The 23,501-nt window shown below is 42.8% G+C and overlaps 1 protein-coding gene across 1 annotated transcript in view; it reads left to right on the forward strand.

The window, feature by feature from the left end:
* Window positions 1-23,501, forward strand: part of ENOX1 (ecto-NOX disulfide-thiol exchanger 1) — a 193,070-nt gene that overhangs the window by 45,155 nt on the left and 124,414 nt on the right. The window contains exon 6 of the mRNA XM_063125964.1: window positions 12,620-12,832. Coding sequence (XP_062982034.1) covers window positions 12,620-12,832 — 213 coding nt within the window. The remainder of the gene's footprint in view (window positions 1-12,619; window positions 12,833-23,501) is intronic.

Consider the following 23,501-nt stretch of genomic DNA (forward strand, 5'->3'; position numbering starts at 1 on the left):
CTCAACATACTGGAGGAGGGCATTTGCTGCTTCTCAGGCAGCAAAATATATCAAGAGAAGGGGAATAGATGAAAGTAGGGTTTGTCTGGATGATGCATTGGGACCTCTTGTAATGATCCGAGGCATGGGTGGCAGGAATCTAAGGCTAGGCCACCAGGACCCCGGAGAGCTAGGTGTAACAGAGCTCCACACCTGCAAGGTAATCTGGAAAGGTCTTACTTTAATAACACAAACAAGATATGGCAGGGCAAAAGCAACAGTCCTGGAGGAAGCAGGGTTCAGGGCTCCCACTCCAAGCAGGGCCAGAGGCAAAGGTAAAGTCCAGGGACAGGCAGGAGTCAGAATCCAAAAGCAAACCTGAGTCTGAGCAGGGCCAGAGGCAGGAGACGTGGTCTAACATCAAGCAGGGTCCAAGAGAAGCAAGGTTCCAACAGGGCCAGAGGCAAGGGATGTGGTCACAGCACCATGAAGATCCAGGCAGGGCGCAGCAGGAACCCAGAGCCGGCTACAGCAGATCCAGAAGACCGTGTTGTTGAGGCAAAGACTCGAGTAGAAATGCTGGTCTTATATAGTCCTTACCCTAGCTAATCCCAGCTGATGCACATCAGCCCACCCTGGAGTGCTGCTGGCAAGGGGCTTGAGTCCTGTGAGCACTCTGCAGCAGAACAGCCCCTGACCGTAGACCTGGGTCCTGCGAATACTCAGCACCGGCACAGATCCTGACACCTCTAAAAGTGTTGCCCTAATGAAGGATCACCTTTTGGTCTCCGCTGCAGGCAACAAAATGTCTTGGGCCAGCAATAAGCTGATGGACCACTATCCTCTTTGCAGACCACTTGACCAAGTCTCCATCTTATCCAGCAGCAACAGGGGCCAGCCAGATGCCTCTGGAAAGCACACAAAGTGGAGCATGGAGGCAGTGGCCCCTGCTCTGTAATTTTTCCCACCCAGTATCTGGTATTTAGAAACATGCTACCTCCTCCTGAACATAGAGGTTTCCGTTATGACTAATAGCCATTGATGGACATAAGCGCTGTGAATTTGTCTAATCTTTTTAAAGAACCCTGTAAGGCAGTGACCATCACCTCATTCTGTGGCAGTGAATTTTATAAGTTAACTTATAATATTTCTTTTAATTATTCTGAATCCACACCTGATCAATTGCATAATAAGTAAGAAGAATAAATAAGATCCACATTAATTTTTTGTACTGATGGGCGACTCCTCTCAGTCCAATTCAGAACTGGGTCAGCAATTGCAAGCATCACTGGAGAACACTAAAAATGTTTAAGAGTGTAAATTGACTCATAATGTTGGTTACACTACATCTTATTGCCTTAAAAAAATAATCTATTTTTTCTCTCATCTTAAACACTAATCAAAGCTACAGCAGAACTAAGCAAACACACCTTATGGCTATTTTGACAGTCCCAGACATAGCAGTCTTTATCTATCTATCTATCTATCTATCTATCTATCTATCTAGGTGATTGATACACTGTACTTCACCAAAATGATCCCAGGGCAGTTTATAATAAAGGAATAAAGTACAATAAAGAGAAGAAGAATACAGCACAATAATTAAATCAGCAGAATGTGAAACTCTCATTCTTATAAGATGGAAGCTCAGGGTTCCAACTTACTCATCTTACTGATAACACACAACTTTATGACCTTGTTCCCAAAACACAACAACCTGCTGTTGCTCATGATGTCCAGACCCAGCACAGTTTCCTCAGTGTGGTTTGTTAACTAGACACAAGCCATCCTGAGAAACCATGGCTTGTTGTTGGGTTGTTCAATGTGTTTTGTTTTCAGAGTCGGTTGTCATGACGTACAAACCCGGCATGATGGTTTGTGAGTGCTTGTCAGAAAGACTGGCTGACAAGATTGGTGAGAAACTTGGGCCGCAGCTAGACCTAAGGTTTATCCTGGAATCATCCAGGGTTCCCCTGTGTGTAGGGTGACCATATGAAAAGGACGACAGGGCTCCTGTATCTTTAACAGTTGCATAGGAAAGAGAATTTCAGCAGGGGTCATTTGTATATATGGAGAACTTGGTGAAATTCTCTCTTCATCACAACAGTCAAAGGGCAGGAGCTATAGTAGAGTGACCAGGTTTAAAAGAGGGCAGGGCACCTGCAGCTTTAACAGTTGTGATGAAGAGGGAATTTCACCAGGTTCCCCATATATACAACTGACACCTGCTAAAATGTCCTTTTCAGTACAACTGTTAAAGATACAGGAGCCCTGTCCTCCTTTTCATATGGTCACCCTACCTGTGTGTCACCTAGATGAACAGGTTTGACCCCTGGACGATCCAGGGATAAACCTTAGGTCTAGCTATGGCCTTGGTCATTCTTCATGATCTTGTTACCTATATCCCCTATCTGTTATGTCTTGAAATGACACCAGTCAATTTACTCCTCACTTTTGTTGCCTCCATACGTAGTGACAATATTTTTCTCCTTCGGGGAGATTTACGATATTTAACTTTTTCCTCATCTTTGGGGAGATTTGCATAAATTTAAACTATTTTTATTTTATTTTAAGTTTTGGGGAGATTTGTGCAAATTCACTAAAGCGTAGTAGTTATTGGGCTATTGCAAACTGGTGCAAATATCCCCCCCCCCCAAATATACTCTGCTAACTGAGTAGGTTGCTGAGATTGTGTGGCCCCACCTTTTTTTTTTTTTTTTTTTTGAGATCACCACCTTCGGAGGCGTTTTTGGGAGCGACCTGAGAAAGGAGAGGGCCTTTTTGGTGGTCACTTCCAGGCTGTGGAACTCATTCCTAAGAGAAGCTAGGTTCACTCCCTCTCTGCTGTCCTTCTGCCAGCAGGCAAAGACCACTTTATTTAAGAAGGCCTTTTGTAAGTGTGTCTGTTGATTGGGTGCTGTTCATTTTTATTCTGTAATTTCTATGTACATTGATGGTGCTATATAAATAAATAATAATAATAATAATGTTTTTATTGTCTTTTAATGTATTTTATTTTTAAGCAATTTTAATTGTGCCTGTAAGCCATCTTGAGTGCCATTTTTGTTGTAGTTGAAAGATGGGATATAAATCAAATCAATTAATAATAAATACATTTACAAATGCTTAAAGGACCTGAAAGAATAGAAAGTTTTTTGCCTGGTGTCTAAAGGATTATAGGATTAGAAGAAATCCTGGAGGCCATCTACTCCAAGCCCCTACTTAGTGCAAGATGTGCAATGCAGAATATGCAACTACAGAATCCCTGACAGATGGCCATCTGGCCTCTGCTTAAATATCTCCAGTGGAGGTGAAGTCAGCACCACTCACGGAGGTCTGTTCCATTGTTGAACAGCTTGTAGTATTAGGACATTTCTCCCAAGATATTGGCACAATCTGCTTCCTTGCGATCTCTGTTGGTTTTAGTCCTTCCCTCGGCAACAACAGAGAGCAAATCTGCTCCATTTTCAGTGAGGTTCCACAGCAGAAAATGCCCTCTTCCTAATCAGCACTAAGGATGTTGGAGGAATCTGTTTTGGGGGTGGAGCTTGGCAAATTTTCACTGGGTTGGCCCCCAAGACTCTGGCTCAATGATTCATGAGTTGGCCCAACTTGGCACGTGATGAGTCAGCCCAACTTGCAAATTTTTCGGGGGCAGGGGTTCTCAGCCATAAACAGCACAATTTGTGCAAATTAGACCACTTATGGCTGCAATTTTGTATAAATGACTCAATTAATGGCTGCACAATCTGGTGCAAGCTGCTCCCCCCCCCCCCCAGTAAAATTCTTGAGTTTTAGAAACTATTGCTTGACTCGCAAATGCAAGCCAAGCTGGGTCCATCACAGGGATCTGTCTGGCCCCCAAAAGGTCTGGATATTCCACAATGGACAACCCTAATCACCACTCACCTCACGTCTGTTGGCAGGTGCAACTGCAGGAGAACATTAACAGATGAGCAGTACATATTTGATAGGATGTGGGCGCTGCCATGCAGTAGAAGAAGTGGACAGTATCTGATAGGTGACTGGCCATAGCACTTGGTGCAAATCTCATTCATTCATTAAGCCATTCAGGAAATACCATTTGAATGGGGGGGGGGAACTAGATCCAGTTGAATATTCAATCAATTGTTGAATTTGAGGGGTTAAGTTTCATCTTCAGAATCTTTCAAAATTTGAAATTTTGCTGAATTTTGACCAAAGTTTTGCGGTACCTCTAGTATTAAGATTCACTATCCATACAGTGTTGTCCCAACACAGGATGTGTATGTTCCACAGACTTTTATGCCTCCCTGTTGCAATATTTTGTCATCCCCCCTCTTACACTGATTTGAAAGGGTTGCCTGAATTGACTGTGCCGGCACTTCCTCAGTCTGATCCACCCTGACTAGTGGGAGTAGAATTCCATCCCTACTATATGGCTCGGGTCCAGGTTATTTGAAAGACCATATTCTCCCTTATGAGCCTACCTGTACTTTGAGATATTCTGGAGAAGCCCTTCTTTCAGTCCCACCATTTTCACAGGCACGCTTGGTGGGAACATGGGAGAGGGCCTTCTCAGTGGCTGCTCCAGTGCTCTGGAACTCTCTTCCCGGGGAAGCTAGGCTGGCTCCCTCCTTGATGGGCTTTCGGAAGCAGGCTAAAACTTGTTTGTTCCAGCAGGCCTTTGGGGAATAATCTGGCCCTCCATCTATGTTAATGTCTTATAATTTTATTTTGTATTTTAAATTATGTTCCCCCCACCCAATGTATGTTTTAAACTTTGTAAGGCTGCCTTGAGGCCCAGCATTGGGCAAAAGGTGGGATACAAATAAATATAATAATCATAATCATAATAATCATGTGTAATTAGGCGGCATGGACATTGACTGTCGTAGTTCTGCCTCACACCCCCATCCAGTAGCAGCAGATCAGGAGAGCAAGCAACCCGAAGAATGGAAAGTTCCACAAGATATTGAAAGTTTTTCACATATATCTTTTTTTTAATGGGTCAGATGGGGGGTGGGGAGTCATATGTATTCAAGGATTTTTTTAATGGCATTTAAAATATAATATATATATATATATATATATATATATATATATACACAATATTATCCCCTGAAGAGAGAACAGATTGGAAATTTTAATAAATAGATGGGAGCTTCCATAGAATGAATTAACTGGATGTGCAAGATTCAGGGAACACAGAGTGTGACGAGAGACTCATTCTGAAATTCAAACATTTGTTTGGTGAGGAGACTCCAGTATGGCTAATTTTGAACAGGACTCCATCAGCCTAAGGGTGGCTGACATGGACTGATTCCTAACCTCTTGATGGCTCAGGAACCGTTCACTATCTTCTCTGTAACATGACAGTTCATTTCTTTTTTAAATGACTGTTGGTGGCCTGAATTGGTCCCAGGTCAGGATAAAGATTATGTGAGTCTCAACTGAATGGAACAGGTTGTGTGAAGAAAGCCTAAGGGGGGGAAATCTACTTAATTCTTTTTTTAAAAAAAAAGCCAGGTATTTTTGATCTAAGTTAAAAAAAACCCTGTTTGCAACAATAATAAATTATGCAGCATCATAACAGGATACAAAGCAGCAGGAGCTAGCAAAAAATGTTGTTTCCAGCAATGGCTAGATTGATACTGCATAGGGTGACCAACTGTCAGGATTTCCCTGGATTTGTCCTGGTTTTTGTTCTTTCCATGGTGTCGGGGGATTTTCTATAATTTTCAATAATGTCCTGGAATGACACACCTTCCCCTTTAAGGCTGCCATTAGCATGGCAGGAGGGAATGACATGCTTTCTTGAGGCACATCATTCCCCCACCCCGTGCTCCAATTGAGGTCTTAAATGGGAAAGTGGGTCATTTGTGGACATTATAGAAAAGGCCCCAATTGGAGTGGATGGTGGTGGTGCAGAATGAAATCCTTTCCCCTCCTCCACTCCAATCGGGTTCTTTAAGGTGGCGGGGGAATAACGTACTTTCTGCAGGACTCAGAAAGCTGCTTCCCCACACACACACTAGGTGTCCTCTTTTTTGGTTTCCCAAATATGGTCACCCTAATACTGCAGGTTTATCTTGCCAGAACGTCCTGAGCCCCTGCCAGTGTTCAGCAGCAGTTCATCACAGGCTTTGCTCCTGAGAAGTCACCTCTTTGTATTCAAGCTCTTCTGCTTAAAGGAACCCTACTGGCCTGCCTCTTGAGGTGACAATGCTGTTAGGGGTTAGGTGGTTGCCCAGCCTCTGTCTCAGAGGCAGAACTACTCACCTCCTGTGAAAATGAAGCTATATCCATCTCCCCCAAGGGCACAGGCACCCCCAGGTCTCCTGCCATGGGTGGCTCTTTGGTGTTGGTCATCTCTAGGGGCTCTGGCTCCTCCTCAGAGGAGGATTCATCCAGCAGGGACATGCCATCACTCCCATTTTGGAGGGAAGGCTTCTCTGAGTACCAATGGTGGAATCAATGAACTAGGTCAAAAGCATGGACATCTGAAGATCTTCTGGCCCATAATCTTTCCATTCTATAAAATATTGGAGTCAGCCTTGATACTACCTGGAATCCAGAATATGAGCTACTTTGTATTCATCTTGCCCACCTGCTGTAACAGGTGGTGGTGGTGGTGGTGGCCAATCCTGAAATGGATGTTCTGGCAAGCTGGGGACTAGAGTAGAGTGGGGTAAAACTGGATGGCCTTGGAGGGATGAGGGTCATTGGAGATGATAAGCAACTGGATTGATCTGGGCCACTATGACAAATGGGCCAGTGAATTGGGTATTCAACTCGTGCATGGGCTGAAATGTAGGGAGGTACCGAGTCAATAGCCACACACAAACTCCCACTGCCAACACTGGACCAGGTTGGTGCCATTTGTCTGCAAAGTCTTCGTATTCTTTTTTGGCATGATCCAGTTGCTCCTGTAACACCTGATGTAAAGACTGGAGTTCCTGAATTACTTGGTCTGTCAATGAAACTAGAGAAGGTGGGGAGACTGAAGGGAAGTATCATGGGAGGTACCCATAATTTGTACAAAAAGCAAAAACAAAAGACGGAGGAGTGCTGGGAGTTGTTGTAGGCAAACTCTGCTAAGGAAAACCTCCTGACTGTTAGAGCAGTATGACAATGGAATTGGTTACCCACACTAGAGGCATTCAGATGGACAACCATCTGTCAGGGATGCTTTAGGGTGGATTCCTGCATTGAGCAGGGGGTTGGACTCGATGGTCTTGTAGGCCCCTTCCAACTCTGCTATTCTATGATTCTTCCCAATTGTCCTGCTGGAAGTTTATAATCTCAGAAGTAGCATAGTGCATTCAGTTTGCCCATCTGATTGGAGAGGGCATGCTGAGAAGAGGTGGAGTTGTATGTCCAAGGATTTGAACAGGGTCTGCCAGAAACATGTGAACTGGCTGCCACAGTCCAAGACTATGTGTTCTGGCAAACTATGGAGGCAGAAGTTGTTCAGAATGAACAACTTAGCCATCTCTTTTTTTGAAGGAATTCCTGAAAAGGAGATGAAATGGGCCATTTTGGAGAACAGTTCCACTACCAGGATGGCCACCTTCTAAAGGTGGCAATTCAATAATTAAAATCCATGGATATTGCTGTGAAGGTGTCAGAAGGGATTTGAAGTGGGAGCAAAATTCCTGTGGCCTTCCCCATTGGTTCTTGGCCTGGTGGCAGGTGTCACACGTTGCAACATATTGTACTGTATCAGTATGAGGTTTGATCCACCAAAAGTCTTTAATGACTAAGTGGAGGGTCTTGATTTGAAAAGTTCAAAATGTCCTGCTAGTAGGCTGTCATGGCAAAGCTGAAATTCTTCTACCCAAAGGAATCCTGGTGGGACATAAAGGTGTCCCCAATGGTACAAGAATCCATTTTGAACTGAATAGAGGGATGTTCCTGAGATTTCTGATCTTGACACTTAGAGAAAGGTCTGTGCATATGGGCCCTGCTGTTGTTCTGCCATAGTGAGTTCTTGGTGGCTGCAAAGTTTTCAAGATGTTGTACCCTGGTGCTTTGGTCTTCTTCTGTACACAGGGAGCTTTTCGACTCCTGAGACAGGGCATCAGTTTGGTGATTTTGAGTACTAGGGATGTAACCATGAAGTTGAACCAGGAAAAGAAAAGGGACATCAAACCCACCTCTGGTTTAGTTTATGGACAGTCTGTGTGGACATGGACTGGGTGTGCCACACCTCCCGATGTCACCAAGTTTTAAATGCTGACTTAATAACTAATAGCTCTTTATCCCAAATGGTATAATGTCTAGCAGAGTTGAACTTGCAGGAATAAACAGGAGTCCATGGCCAGTAGCACGGTGGTTTAATCACAAGGCAAAGTCAGGAAAACAGGATACAAGCCTAATAAAAGATGTTTCCAGCAATGGTTGGACCGATACTGCAAGTTTAAATTGCCAAAGCTTCCTCAGCTCCACCTAGGGCTCAGCTGCAGTTCACTACTGGCCTTGCTCCAGAGTCGTTTTTGTAATCAAGCACTTCTCCTTAAAGGAGCCCTTCTGGCCTGCCCCTTGGGTTCTGGTGATTGTTCAGAGGGAGAATTCCCATGCCTACTGAACAATTTCCCTACTAGTCCTTTGCATGGAGGACACTGTAAGTGTGAACAAGTCCTTGATTTCCTTTGGGCCTTTGCAGAGTGAGAACTTCTGTCTGCAAATTTGAAGCCCTGGGGTTCAAAAACTCATAAAGATAATTTACAATGGACACCCAGCTGGCTGACATTGATAAACTGATGGCATTCAAAGATATACATCACAGCTCTCAAGAAAACTCCTGCTTTACAAGGCTTAAGTGCTGCTTCCCCTAAGTATGTGTATATTCAAGTAATTGACGAGCTGTCATCATAGTAATAATTTCTCAAAAACATACTTTAAAGTTGGGGAAGAATAACTTTTTAGTGCAAGGGAGTGCTCCAGTGCATAGTAGATTTTAAAAGAGCAATTATGCAAAGAAATGTAGCCTAGTGCATTTATCTAAGCAATGCAGCATTATATTTTTATTGTCATTCCTCTGAGGTAATATTTTGAACAGTGTCAAGTTGTCTCCAAAGGAATTGTTCCAAAAGGCTGCAAACCAAGCCTAGTTTTAAAATCGGATGCTATTATTTGCTTTCCCTCAGTTATCTTCACTAGACAAAAATTAAATTTACTGTCGGGGACCCAGGTGAACTTGCAGATGCTGAGGGGTGTGCATGTCAATGTTCTATTCACGACAAAGAAAATCATTTCCTCATGTAAGCCAGTGGGCAGTCGGCTCATCAATTTAGGAAGCAAGGAGTAAAGATGAAATTAGGATTTTAGAAATAACCCGTAGAGAGGGCATTATGTTAGGTAATGTAGCTGTGCTGTGAATCATTTCCCTCTAGCACTTGTTAAATTGTTAGCGACTTGTATCTCCTAATTACAAAACCAGTGAAGTTTTTTCTACTTGTACAGAACCATCAATTAACTGTTAATGGGGCTTGCAGGTCCATGCAGCTCACTGGGAATGTCTTAAAAATGGGCTTTAACTAAACGAAGGTTTGGATTTTTCATTCATTCATTGTTATTTATTACGGTCACAGACCAGCAAAATCAACACCAAAGCGTACAGATAAAAAAGTGACATAAAAACAAAATACAGCTTGGTGAGTTGCTTCTCTCAGAAGGATTGCAACGTTATTTTTCTAATTTGCATTGAGGTCATGAGAAACTTAGAGACCCTTTCAGTAATATGGGAGGACACATCCTTTAAACAGATTAATACCAACGTTGTGGGGCTACATCCAGAAAAGGCTGTTAATAAAGTAAAGATTAACTTTTTTCTGCATTCCTCATACATGTTACAGTGCAAAATGACATGTTCAACAGATTCTATTGCTCCAGAACCACAGGGACAGATCCGTTCATTAATTGGGATCTTACTAAATCGTCCTTCTAGTAATGCTGATGGCAACACATTAAAGCGACCGAGGGTAAATGCTCTCCTATACTTGGGAATGCTTAAAGCATACAGATATGAAGCTGCAGTGAGCCCATAGTTATTAAAATTATTGTAGAGCAGTGGAGAGCAAGATTTGTTAGCAGCAGTTCTTAAATGCTGTAGAACTAGATCTATTAGTCTTTGAACAACAAGAGATTGGGGCCTTCTGGAGTCCATAGTTGCCTGCAGCTTCCACAGAGAAGCCCAGCCTAAGTAGCTTCTTCTCCATCTCTCTCATCCAACGTGTGACATAGGAATCTGAGAGCAGTAAAAAGAGATAGCTACCAGGAGCTGCAAGGAAGTGTAGCCGTAGCCACCATTTAAAGGCCTCGATCCATGTCTTGCATTCAACTGATCTAATACCCACTTCCAGATAAATAGCTCCCAGGAAGGGAGGCCCAGAAATTTTCTAAGAAATACAGATTGGACTCTTTCGATTTGGGTATTAAATCCCAGTATCCAAATAGGAATACCGTAAGTAAGTTGGGCCAGAGTCTTAGCTTTGTAAATTTGAATTGCAGAACGGATGAATTGACCACCTTGCATGAAAAAGAATCTTAGGATCAGCTGCTGACTAGAATTTGCTGAATTAATTGTCTGCCTTCTTTGTTCAGACCAAGCTCCAGTGCTCTACATTTGTATGCCTAGATATTTTATATGGGCAACTTGCTCAATGATATTACCATTTAAAGTCCATATGTATTGCTTCCGAGCTTTAGAGAACACCAAAACTTTCGACTTGCTATAATTGATAGAGTTTGGATTTTTAGTTGCTGATGTGAAGTGCAGATTAGGCCTTAGCTAGACATAAGGTTTATCCCGGGGTTGTCCCGGGGTCGTCCCTGCCTGCTCTCAGGATATCTTGTGTGTCATCTACACGAACAGGGACGATCCTGGGATAAACCTTAGGTCTAGCTAAGGCCTTAGTGTGCTTGCGAGCACCCAGAACAACCCAACCCATCCCAACCCGAAATAAAGACTGTGGGGCTAGCCACACATTAACATCAGTAGGACTAAACCCACAGAATTTTCACATGCGCAACTGCAGCCGAGAACCGTGGCAAAAAATGGTATTTCCATTATGCTAGCTAATGATGACATTAAAAAATATCTCTAAAATAGTTCTTAAAAAAATGCATGACTAAGTACTTGTATTCTGATCAGAGGCCCAGATAGGATTAAGCAGCCAGTATGTGATATTCCTTTCATATTTTTGAAAATGAAGCCACACTTTATTTGGAACTCCACTGTGGAAGAGTTTAGTATGCAAACTCTGCTCTGGATCTCTTAAGTCTTATTCAGGCAATCACCCTGAACGTGTGAGGGCATTAAGTGGGTAGGGGGCTGGGGGCATGCCAGCTTTGCTTCCCAAATCCTCCAGTGTGCCAGCTTCGCCCTCTCCACTGCTGACTGAAGGTTTGAAGGAAGATGCTCAGCACTTTCAGCTGAATGCACCTAGTAGCCTTCCCATGATTAGGAACCCTGATAATTCAGCTGAACGTGTTTGAAAGTTGTGCTTCGGACCTGCAGCCATTCAGTGTGAAGGTTGGGAGTGAAGGGGATGGGCCAGCACATGGAGATGCTGGTGCTCGCACCCACTAAAAAAAGGTGGGAAACGTTTCAGGTGGCAAAGGTTTCATTAAGGAAAGCCCATCTTCTTTATGATTCTGTTTTAACAGAAGTTGGTCCAACTGTAAATGTTGTCCCTTCTCATATTGAGCAGAAAGGAAAATAGGGGTGCAAAGGCTCTTGAGTATCCAGAGTAGGCCCCCAAAATGAGATGCTCTTTTGGTTGTAGCAGTGTCTGTGGCTTCAGAATGGGAACTCTGCCATGTCCTATGATTCTTGAAACACTCTCCCAGGGACTGTAGGATTGGTCTCTAAGATAATCATGTAATCACACCTAAATAAAAGGTACTTAGTGCGAATTAGGGAACTGATTTTTAAAAGTTGATCAGAAATGAATTAAAAATTGGTGTCCTTAGAATTGCCCCTACCTATGTCATACCCAGTATTGAGAATAGAACTTTTTTTAAAAAAATGTACATTTATATCCTTCCTTTCTTTCAACAAGGCAGCATGTACACACAGTAAAGCGCTCTCTTTCCTCCCAACGTATGGAAAGTCAATTCCAATTTTGCATGTAGCTTGCAGCAGAAGTGCAATGATTGGGCAGTGCTAGACAGGAATGTTTGTAAAGCACTTGCTCACTAAAAGCATGATAGCTATGATAATTTGGGGGCAAAAAAGTCCCACAACTCCCAGCGTTCCCCAGCTAGAATGGGAAGGCCATTTTTTTGTCTAAACATACATAGGGTTGTAGCCTTAATAGTGTAAATATAAGTGATTCTTGATCTTATTCTGGCGGTGAGAGTGGGAGGGCTTAAAAATACTTACCGTTAATTATTCCCAGAGTGAAGCTGCTTCATATTGCTCGAACAGTGTAAAGAGTCAATGAAAATTCAAGCCACAACATTTTACAAGACTCATGATAATCAGGGCTTTGGAGAGCAATTTATAAAGTTTTATTGTAGGGTGTAAAGCCTAGCCTAGTATAAGATACATCGTAAACTTTATTTATGAGACGATTAATTCATAAGGGCAGAAGTGTATTCATAGCACAAAGCATGTGATCATAATTTAAACTTCTTGAGTTGATTGTTCTAGATGACAACAAATTTTCAGAGGCCATTACCGTGCTGCTTACCTGGATAGAGCGAGGTGAGGTGAACCGTCGCACGGCCAACCACTTCTATTCGATGGTGCAATCGGCCAATAGTCACGTCCGCCGACTCATGAATGAAAAAGCAACTCATGAACAAGAAATGGAGCAAGCCAAGGAGAATTTCAAAAATGCCTTAACAGGGATCCTCACTCAATGTAAGTAAACCCTGTTAGTCCTGTCTTGTGCTTGTTGTTGTTGTTGTTGTTGTTGTGTTAGTTAACTGGTGGTGGTGTTTTTGTAACCCTGAGGGTAAGTAGTTATGGCATAGTCTCTTTCTATTCATATCCTATGGCACTTTGGAAGATCAAGGACCATTCCTAAGCTTTTACTTCTCAAGGTGAGCAAAGTTATAGTAGTTTTTTTTTTTTTTTGTCAAAAGACTGAAGCTATATAAAATGTGAGAAAATGGGCCAGGGATAACTTGTCATTGATGTGAACAAGCCCAATTCTTTTTACATTGGGATTCATTAATTGTTCTATTAGTGAGATATCATCTCTAGGTATTTATTTATTTATTATTGCATTTATATCCCGCCATTTTTCCTCCAAGGACCCAAGGCGGCATACATGATCCTCCTCCTCTCCATTTTATTCTCACAACAACAACCCTGTGAGGTAGGTTGGGCTGAGAGTCTGTGACTGGCCCAAAGTCACCCAGTGGGTTTCCATGGCCGAGTAAGGACTAGAACCCGGATCTCCTGACTCCCAGTCCAACACTTTAGCCACTACAGCATACTGGCTCTGGTTATTTCTTGGATCTTCACAGGAACCAGCATGTGTTCACTAGTTTGGAATGGAAAGGGATGGGGGTGGTGCTGTGGGTATACAAACAAGAGTCCCCACAGCCCTAGGAGGAGGGAGTAAAGTGTGCACAGCTAGGTAACAGAGCATCCAGCTGCCACAGCTCAGCAGCTCTTCATCCAAGGCCCCGCTGCTGCTATGCCTGGTTCCTCCCTCTCTGCCCTTGGACCTGCAGCCCACGGTGGAAGGGCGGATTTGCCACCCCAGCTAAATGCTGGAGGAGGTAGATGCCGTCGCAATGTTATTGTGGTGTACTGTCTTCTATAAGCTTCCTTGGGGAGCCTTTTGGATCAAAAGGTGGGACAGAAATCAGATAAATTAATACGCAACATGCACATCGTGCCTTGCATACAGATGACTTAATTCTCTGAGGCAGAGACTTGAGCACAAAAAGAGGAATTTGCTACAGAACTTTTGGCAGAAAGAACATTTCACTGATTTTCCGCAAATGCTCACTTGGCAGATGAGCTTCCTGTAACATTTAGTGCTGGCAGTTTCTCTTTGGAGAAAATATAGTCAGTTCTGTTACCTTAATGGGTCTTCCTCATGAAATAATATTCAGAATAATTGCCTGGTGGATTTTTTTTCTTTTGTAATAAAAATATTTTTGCCATTTAATGATGAAAATATACATTGCACAGCCTAGCCGGAGCAAAATTAAAGCCAACTTTACTTTTCTCAGACCATATGGGAAATATTTTGGTTCCAGTAAATCATGAGTTGTGATCATTAGAGCAGTGTTTTATTCATGCTGAAACAAGCATTTCAGAACCTAATGTGCAAAACTTTCATATGCCATGATTAAATATAAAATATTTACCAGTATCCAAGAAGGGAATGTACACGACTACATAAACTAAAAAAACACTCACCAGATGAATAATCACTTTTTTGAAAGCACTAGGTAACATGAATCCAAAATTTAATTTCTTCTCTCTGTGTTAGAATTCCATATTTGTGAAGTTACTTATACTGTTTTACAAAACAAGTTGGTTAACTGTACTTTTTGTTTACAGTCTGAAGATCCAAGGTTCCAGATAGACAGTTAGAGTTACCCCACAGCCCTCCATGATGAAATAGAAAAGGAAACATAAACTCAAAGAAGGGCAGTTCACAGTAGTTTTTGAAATGTATATATTAGGGTTACTTCCAGATGGCACTTGACCACACTGCTGGTTGCGTGACTTAGCATAACACTAGTAGTGCTGAAAGCAGCACCTCTAATAAAAAGAGCTAAATAGTTATATGAGGTTTTATTGTATAATGACAATCCTCCATTTGGAGCACTGGGGATCAACACAGGCAAAGAACACATGGTCTACGACAGCCTTCCCAAACCTGGCGCCCTCCAGATGTGTTGGGCCACAACTCCCATAATTCCCTGCCAGAATGACCATTGGTCATGTCGGCTAGGAATGATGGGAGTTGCAGTCCAATACATCTGTAGGATTCCAGGTTGGGGGAGGCAGGCCTCAGTTGTCCCGAATAAGCACAGCTGCCATGAAATAAATATTTCCCTGGGCTGAACTAGGCCATGGCAGCAGTTCTCCTAAAGGTGAGCACGGGCATGATCACCGCATTTGCTCCTCACCTCCCTGGTAAGCAAATATACTGTCTGGCAATTTGTCAGTGGTATGGAAAGTGGTTTGTCAGTGGTATGGAAAGAGTTGGAGGCCAGACTAGTTGGGCTTCAATAAACTAGGCCACTGTGATACAATCGTCCACACCCATTACTATAGAGACAGGCTGTAGTAGACAGTATACCAGTATGCATCTTCCTAGACTTCGTTCAGGGAAAGAAGCCTCATAAAACCACCACGTTCTATATCCCCAGTATATCAATACAATACAGCATTCAGTTGAATTTTACTTATGGACAGCCCAGTCCTATACAGGTATACTCAGGAGTAAGTTTCACTGAATTCCAAGTAAATGTGTATAGAATTGTAGGCTTGGGTAGCAGTATTAGTCTACTGGGGGAAAATAGACTTAAAATAAACACAAATAGTTCTGTGTTACCTTAAAGCCCACAGCAGCTTTATTCATCTCAAACGCTTCTGCCATAACAAACTGGTTAATCTTTAAGGGCCCCAAGAGTCTGTGTTGTACTTAGGCTTATCTACACCATCAGGCTATGACACTTTGAAAACGTTTTGAAAACTGTAGCTGGAGTGTGTTCTGGGCCCCAACAGTTGTCACTACTGTTATAAACCATTTTAAAGCAGTAGTGTAGATCCTGCCTTAGTTTCAATAGGGGGTGATAACAAAGGGGTAGTGTTTTTCCAAAGCCTTCTTGGAAAAACTGGATGTTGAGAAGAGATTTTAAAAGAGAGAGAAAACTGAGGTGTCCCATGAGGGAGTTCCAGCTCTAATGGTGACTGAAGATCTTTAGTCCACATTGCCACAAGGGACCAGACTGCATCATATGTAAATTCTAGGGAGTAGGTTTGGGTAAATTAGGGTAAATTAAACCAGCCATCTTCTCCCTTCCACTTCTTAGCCCTAGATAAATGAGAGCTACTCTGAGCAGAGCATATCTGCAAGGGAAGCATCACAGCTTGGGAAAGAGCCACCAAAGACTCCTTTCTATGTGTCTTTATTACGTCGATTAAGTGCATTAAGTTGATGCTACAGTTATAAATGAGAAGATTGTATGTCTGTACTCTCCCCATTTTGTTTGTTACGTTGGCTGTGTGTTAGGTTCTTGGTTCCCTTTTAAAAATGTACCGTGTTAAGTTTAATAGCCTTGTTTAGTTCATTTCATGTAACAGTGAGCCTTGTGTGTCACAGTGCTGCCAATTGCTTGGATTATAAAATGGACCACATTTTACATCTAAAGCATTTTCCAAAGACTTTTTGGGAGCAGATTTTTCAAGCAATCCCATCCTGATCTGTCTTTACTTTGTGGCTATGCTGTTGTTTCAAAGTGTAACAAGAAGCGTTAGTACATTTCTGGTAGATGATGCTTCTGAATTATTCATGCCAAAACTCAGAACATGGGAATGTGCATGTTTTGTTATGTAGTCTGAGGCAGATGGAAGTGAACGTATTCCCAAGATATCGCTGAAGTATCTTTGCCATTGTGCTTTTTTTTTTCTTCCAAGAAAAGCTAACACTGAAAACAAGCAGTTATCAACAGATCGGAACAATGATGTAAATACCTTGGCACGGGAGGGGGGGAAATTCAGCCAATGACGATATTAATTAGATTCTTGATAGAATGAGCTTTTTTTATTTTGAAAATAAAAGTCGAGTTCTGATGGTTATAGAGAAAATCTTGTATCTTTGATATGACTTTAGCAACACATCCCAAATATGATACACCTAATTTCTATGATCATTAGTATACTACTTGTAATTTGCAAAGTACTTTACAGTCTTCAGCTAACCCTCAAAGCTATTTTGTCAGGTAGGTCGATATTATCCTCATTTTACAAACAAGAAAGTGAGACTGCGGGAGTGACATAGTGAATCCATGGCAGGGAGGGTAACTGAGCTCTACTCCACCAAATCAAGGTCCATCACCCTGACCATGAGGCCACATTGCTTTCAGCATGTAACCCCTTGTGCGACCTTTTCTGTAACCAGACATACCGATAAAAGCTGCTGTTGTGATCTATCCACAAAGCATAAAGGAAACTGTTATAGCCCAAATGGTGTGAGACATTAATTTAGAATGGCTCTTTGACATGTGGGAGTCCAGCACTAAAGGCATGAATTAGATGGGGATCATACAGACATTGCTTCACTCATTGTTATAGCAGTTCTCCAAAATGCTCCGTACTTTTTACCACATGTCTGTAGGGTAGGCCCTGACCCTTTTAATTCAGACAGAGGCTGAGACTTCGAGACAGTGACCCACCTATAACCATCTAGCAATTTCATTGCCATGATAAGATTTGATCCAAGTACTTCTCAGGTCATTGCTGCCTTTTCACCAGGAACCAGGAAGGAGACATAAGACACTAAACATGGATTTATATAAAGGGCTACAACTTTTCTTTTCTTTTTTTTTAAGCCCCACAGGGCCTGTTGCAAATCCCTCAAGAAAAGATCACAATCTTTCTGCGAGGGTTGAGCCCATCTTCCCTGAATAGCTGAGGCAGTGAGACAATAATGACTGCAGCTCTTCCAGAATCCATTGCCTTCCAGCCCAAGACTTAATTAACCTTATGCCTAGTCCTGTCTGTATGGTTGGACTTGGGGGGAAAACACACCTCCAGATTCTGTGCTGCAAAAGGTCAGGCTGGAGCATAAGCTTCTCCAGAGAACAATGCTTCAATACCTGAAGATCTTTTAGGAAAAACCTGTCCTCTGCCCTAGGCCTTTACATCAGTGGTTCCCAAACTTTTTCAGGTAACCGCCCCCTTGGTTCCACAAACTCATGCCCAGCGCCCCCTACCCTACACTATAAAAATCATTATTCAAAATAGCGGTTTTCAACAACCCACTAAGGAAGATAATAACAATAAAATTCAAAACAGTAACAATTAATTGGATATTTATTCAAAATCCAAAGCACCAGCTGCAGGCTTGCCGAGGGAGGGAGGAAAAAGAGACCGAACGCCTCTGTTTTGCAGCCGGCGTGGCAGGGCAGACCAAGCAGGGGATGTCTCTTCATTAACGTTTTGGTGCTTTTGAAACATTTCAATTCACCATTAAAAGGACTCTTCTTAAACAGTATTAATACAAGTGTGGGTTCTTCCCCTATATGGCTTGGGACCAAACTACTTTCTCCCATAAAAATGTCCCTGGGTTTTAAGACCTTCTGGAGAGGCGCTTCTTGGAAAATACCACCTCAAGTGCCCCCTTGCTGCCCCCTTGCCTCTTAACGCCACCCTATGCAATCCCACCGCTCACAAGGGGGCAGTACTGCCCACTTTGGGAACCACTGCTTTACATGAATGACAAGGGCATGGGGCGTGAGCCATTTTCAGGGCACTAGAGCGGTCACAGCAGCTGCTCTCATAGCACCCCTTTCTTCCTGCCCCCATCGATACTGATCAGTCTGCCAGCACTCACTTGCATTTCTGTAACACCCTTTAAATGCTGGGGAAGAGCTTCTAGAGAGTAGCAGTAGCTTTTGAGATCTATAATTTGACCTGGGCAGTATTGGGATATGTTGGTTTTATATTTACAACCTTATTTAGTTATTGCCAGACTGGGCTTCTGGCCAATAACCTTATAACAGAGTTTTTGCAACGGTTTCCAGCAAAGTCAGCACAGACACAGATTAAGACTGAGACTTTCAGTAGGTTTAAACAAACCTTTACTGGCATATAAAAATATAATTTAGTTATGGCAATCACAAATACAAATACTTACATACGGTCAGTCAATACAGCTCTGATACACAGATGGAGTGATCTCTGATTGATCATTACTGATATCTGATACAATGATCTCTGATACATGTACATGGGAATACATTCCTTTTTATAGGCTAACTGTACAGTGATGCAACTGCTTGCAATCCCTTAATTGAAACAATCAAGTTACCAATTATTCAATCATGACATCAATGTCCAGGTGCAACGTTGACCTTTAAGTTTTCTGCTGAGTCTTCTGATTTCTCCAGCTCCTCAGCAATTAGTAAATCCATGGAAACATAACCAGGATCCATTCCAGGATTCCAACAGGCAGTTACTAGAATCTTACTGTGGCACGACAAATGCATTGTTAGAACTATAGGAAAACATTTCAGGAATGAAAGATCCTAGGTAAACCCCAACTCTACCCAGTCTGAGAGGGATTGTTCATCACACTAGTTCTTTCACAAGTACACCCCAAAACTAATTCTTCCAGCTGAGTCAGAATACTGTTGTAATTCTACTTCAACTATCTCTCCTGGAAAAAAAGTCTTGTTATAAACTGTTCTCACATGTATTGTTCTGCTTTTATTTTTATTTAAAATGTACATATACTACCCTTCATGCTATTAAGAATCCAGGGCAATGTACAACTCATTGTACAATAAATAACAATAAAACACAGATAAAATCAATTTCATACTAGTTTTAAATGCCTGGAATGGAAAAGATTGTTATTTAGGTACCGGGTGGGCCTCTTTTGGGAAGGCATTCCACACCGAGGACACCATTGCCAAAAGGCCCTTTCATTTGTTGTTCAGAAGTGCACCTCTGATAAATAAGGCACCAAAGCAGGGCCTTGGCAAAGATCTTAACACATGGGCAGGTTGATATGGAAAGAGGCACTCCCTCAGGTATTTGGGTCCCAAGCTACGTAGGGGTTTAAAGATAAGTTCCTGCATCTTGAATTGGGTCTAGAAGCAAACAGTTAGACAATGCAGTCCTTCAAGAGTGGCATAATATGCATAGTATGACCATATCAGTAAAAATTGCTGTATTCTGCAGCAATTGAAGGCTTCACGTCATCTTCATTGCATTGCAATAATCCAGCTAGGATTTTGCCAGGGCATGGAGGATCAGCATCGCCAGACTGTTCCTGCCCAGGGAAAGATGCAACTGGAGAACCAGCCAAAGGTATCCCAATCCCATGCCACTGAGGCAACCTGCACCTCTAGAAACAAAGCTGGCTCCAAGAATACCCCCTGCTCTTTCATGGGGGTGGGGGTGAGAAGTAAGCACTCATTTGAGTACTAACATGGATCCAGTGATGTGGAAAGCTGGCACCCTTCATAGAGCCACACAGTTGCCTCAAAAAGACTCACCCAGGGGCAAACCCCCACCCCTACATCTTTCTATAAGGAAGCTGTGCACCATTCCAAAGCTAAGGAGGAAACTGGCCAAGGTCTTGAGACCCAGACCCCACCCAGATTATGCTTGGCTTGTCATGTTCCCACCTCCACCCTGCAACAGGGTCTGCAGTTCAAATAGAACTCAAGCAATGGAATGCCAAAGGAAGCTACTCCTCCATCACCTGTGTCACATCCAGAGTGAAGCAAATGTTTTGGAAGGCCATCACAAAGTAGGCCTCTAATAGGCCCAATAGTTCCACATGAACTTCCAAGTGAAAAGGCATGCAAGCTAAATCTGCTGCAAAAGACCCCTGATTTACCAACAATCCCACTGGCGTGAGCTTGGCCTCTCCTAGCAGCCTCGTGCTACATTTTCCAAGGGGCAAGAGCAAAGCTGTCCTCCCCTCATGCAAGCAGAGGGGATAAAGGCATGTTATTCTCTGATTCTCCTTGCTACACTGGTGCCCTAGCACACACCTGGTGAAACGAATGCTTTTCTTGGCACTTCCAACCAGTTTAATAGCTATTACGATGTTGGTCTCAGTTGTACTAATCGACTCAAATTTTAATTCAATATCATTGCACATGTCAAACTAATTTACTTCTCCAATTCTCGATCTCATTTCTTTACTTAGCTGCATCCTTCTCATAGATAAACAGGGAACGTTGTTTGATTTCTGCATTCCTGGGGCAACTCTTCTTCTGCAGTATTGTGGACTGTAATGAATATAAATATGTACAATTAATATGAGTCATTAAAAATCATTTTTCTGTACCTTACTTTTTTCCCCAATTTAACTCAATGATTCTCAAACTCTTCTCTTCCGTACCCCTATGGGGCACATTGAGTGGTGTGACATTCCAAAGCGTGACAGGATCCTGAAGCAGATGGTATCTTCTTCCTCCGTCAGCCAAGGCCTGAGTAGATTGAATCCCCACTGGCCGGGAACCCTACTGGTCCATGTTGGATATGGAGGCAGGGTTGACTGCACCCTTCTTATCCCCATCATCCCAACAAGAAGCACATGAGATTGAAGAGCAACAGCCAGCTGAAGCAGAAGTGGAGTATGCTGAGGGGAGGAAAGCCAATGGAGAGGAAACTCCCTGGAAAAGAGTGACAGTTAGGAGCAGAAGAATTAGAAGGCATTTTGCACCGGTGGAACCATTAGAGTTAAGCAACCGCTTTCAGCTTCTGGAGAATGAGACTGAAGGACAGTTTGCAGAGGAAGAAGTACAGGAGACACCATGCAACAGTGACCAAGAGGCAGAAGGTAGGTCAACCAAGAAGAAGAGAAGAGTAGTCGTTGTGGGAGACTCCCTGCTGCGTGGGATTGAAACCCAAGTATGTCGTGAAGACCCATGGACTCGCCAGGTGTGCTGTCTCCCTGGAGCACAGATTAGAGATGTGACTGAAGGGTTACCGAAGCTCATAAAGCCCACGGACACATACCCCTTTCTTCTCATCCATGTGGGAACAAATGATGTCGCCAAGCAGAGCTACAAAGAAATCATTTCAGACTTTGAAGCTCTGGGAAGGAAACTGAAGAACTTTGGGGCCCAGGTAGTTTTCTCATCCATCCTCCCGGTTCTTGGAAGAGGATTAGAAAGGGAAAGAAAAATACTCCGGATGAACGACTGGCTTCGAAGGTGGTGCCGTTGTGAGAGTTTTGGATTCTGGGACCACGGGCTACGCTACTTGGAACATGGACTTCTGGCAAGGGGTGGGTTGCACCTCACAAGGACTGGAAAGAATGTGTTCGGCCACAGCATGAAGAACTTCATCAGGAGGGCTTTAAACTGAATCTTACGGGGTGGGAGATGTAAATTTCGAGGCAACAATGGATGAAGGCCAAGGCACCACAGTACAGAGAACAGCTCCAATAGTGCCCCCAAATAGTGTCCGCAACAATGTAGGAACAAAGCCAGACTATAAAACACATGGTCTTCGATGTCTATATACTAATGCCCAGAGCATGGGAAACAAACAGAACGAACTTGAACTCTTATTACATGAAGGCAAATACGACTTGATAGGTATAACTGAAACTTGGTGGGATGACTCCCATGACTGGAATATAGCAATTGAAGGATATAACTTGTTCAAAAAGAACAGAAGAAATAGAAAGGGAGGTGGAGTTGCACTATATGTTAAAAATACCTATCCCTGCACAGAAATACAGGCTGATCAGACTGGGAGCCCCATCGAGAGCATCTGGATTAAAATAAATGGGGCAAGGAATAAAAAGAACATGATAATCGGAGTCTACTACCGACCACCCAATCAAGGAGAAGACGAGGACGAAACTTTTGAGAAACAAATTGCCAGTGTTTCAAGGAAGTGTGATGTAGTAGTGATGGGGGACTTCAATTACCCTGATATCTGTTGGGAGACCAATACTGCCAAAAGGGGCCCCTCCAAGAAATTCCTGACATGTGTGGGTGATAACTTTCTCCTACAGAAAGTGGTGGAAGGAACTAGAGGATCGGCAATCCTTGACTTGATATTGACCAATTGGGATGACTTGGTGGATAAAGTGGCAGTTACGGGAACTCTGGGGGAAAGTGACCACATCATACTTGAATTCTTGATTATGAAGGAGACAAAAGTTGAATGCAGCCATACACGTACTCTGGATTTTAGGAAAGCTGATTTTAATGAACTCAGAACTATGATAAGTAAGGTCCCATGGCAAATGAGCCTAATGAGAAAAGGAGTGCAGGATGGGTGGGAGTATTTAAAAAAGGAAATTTTAACGGCACAAACAATTCCAACAAGGAGAAAAGATAGAAGACAACAGAGGAAACCAATGTGGCTCCACAAAAAGCTTAGAGATTACCTGAAAACAAAAAGGGATACATATAGGAAGTGGAAGGAAGGCCAGTCTATAAAAGAAGAGTACAGACAAGTGGCGCAGAAGTGCCGAAATGGCGTCAGGAAGGCTAAAGCTCAGAATGAGCTGAGATTAGCGAGGGATGCTAAAAGCAATAAAAAGGCTTTCTTCAGATATGTGAGTAGTAAAAGACAGAGGAAAGAAATGTTGGTTCAACTGCTTAATGAGGATCGCAAATTGATAACAGTTGACAAAGAAAAGGCTGAAGTGCTCAATTCCTACTTTGCCTCAGTCTTCTCCCAAAAGCGGGTCTATGAGCCCCTGGAAAAAGTGAAGCAGAAGTTGAGGGGGCAGGATTACAGTTTGAGATTGATAAACAAATGGTCAAAGAACACCTAATTTCCTTGAATGAGTTCAAATCTCCAGGGCTCGATGAACTGCATCCTAGGGTAATGAAGGAGCTAGCGGAAGAAC

The sequence above is a fragment of the Elgaria multicarinata genome, chromosome 5, assembly GCF_023053635.1.
Source record: "Elgaria multicarinata webbii isolate HBS135686 ecotype San Diego chromosome 5, rElgMul1.1.pri, whole genome shotgun sequence".
NCBI lineage: Eukaryota > Metazoa > Chordata > Lepidosauria > Squamata > Anguidae > Elgaria > Elgaria multicarinata.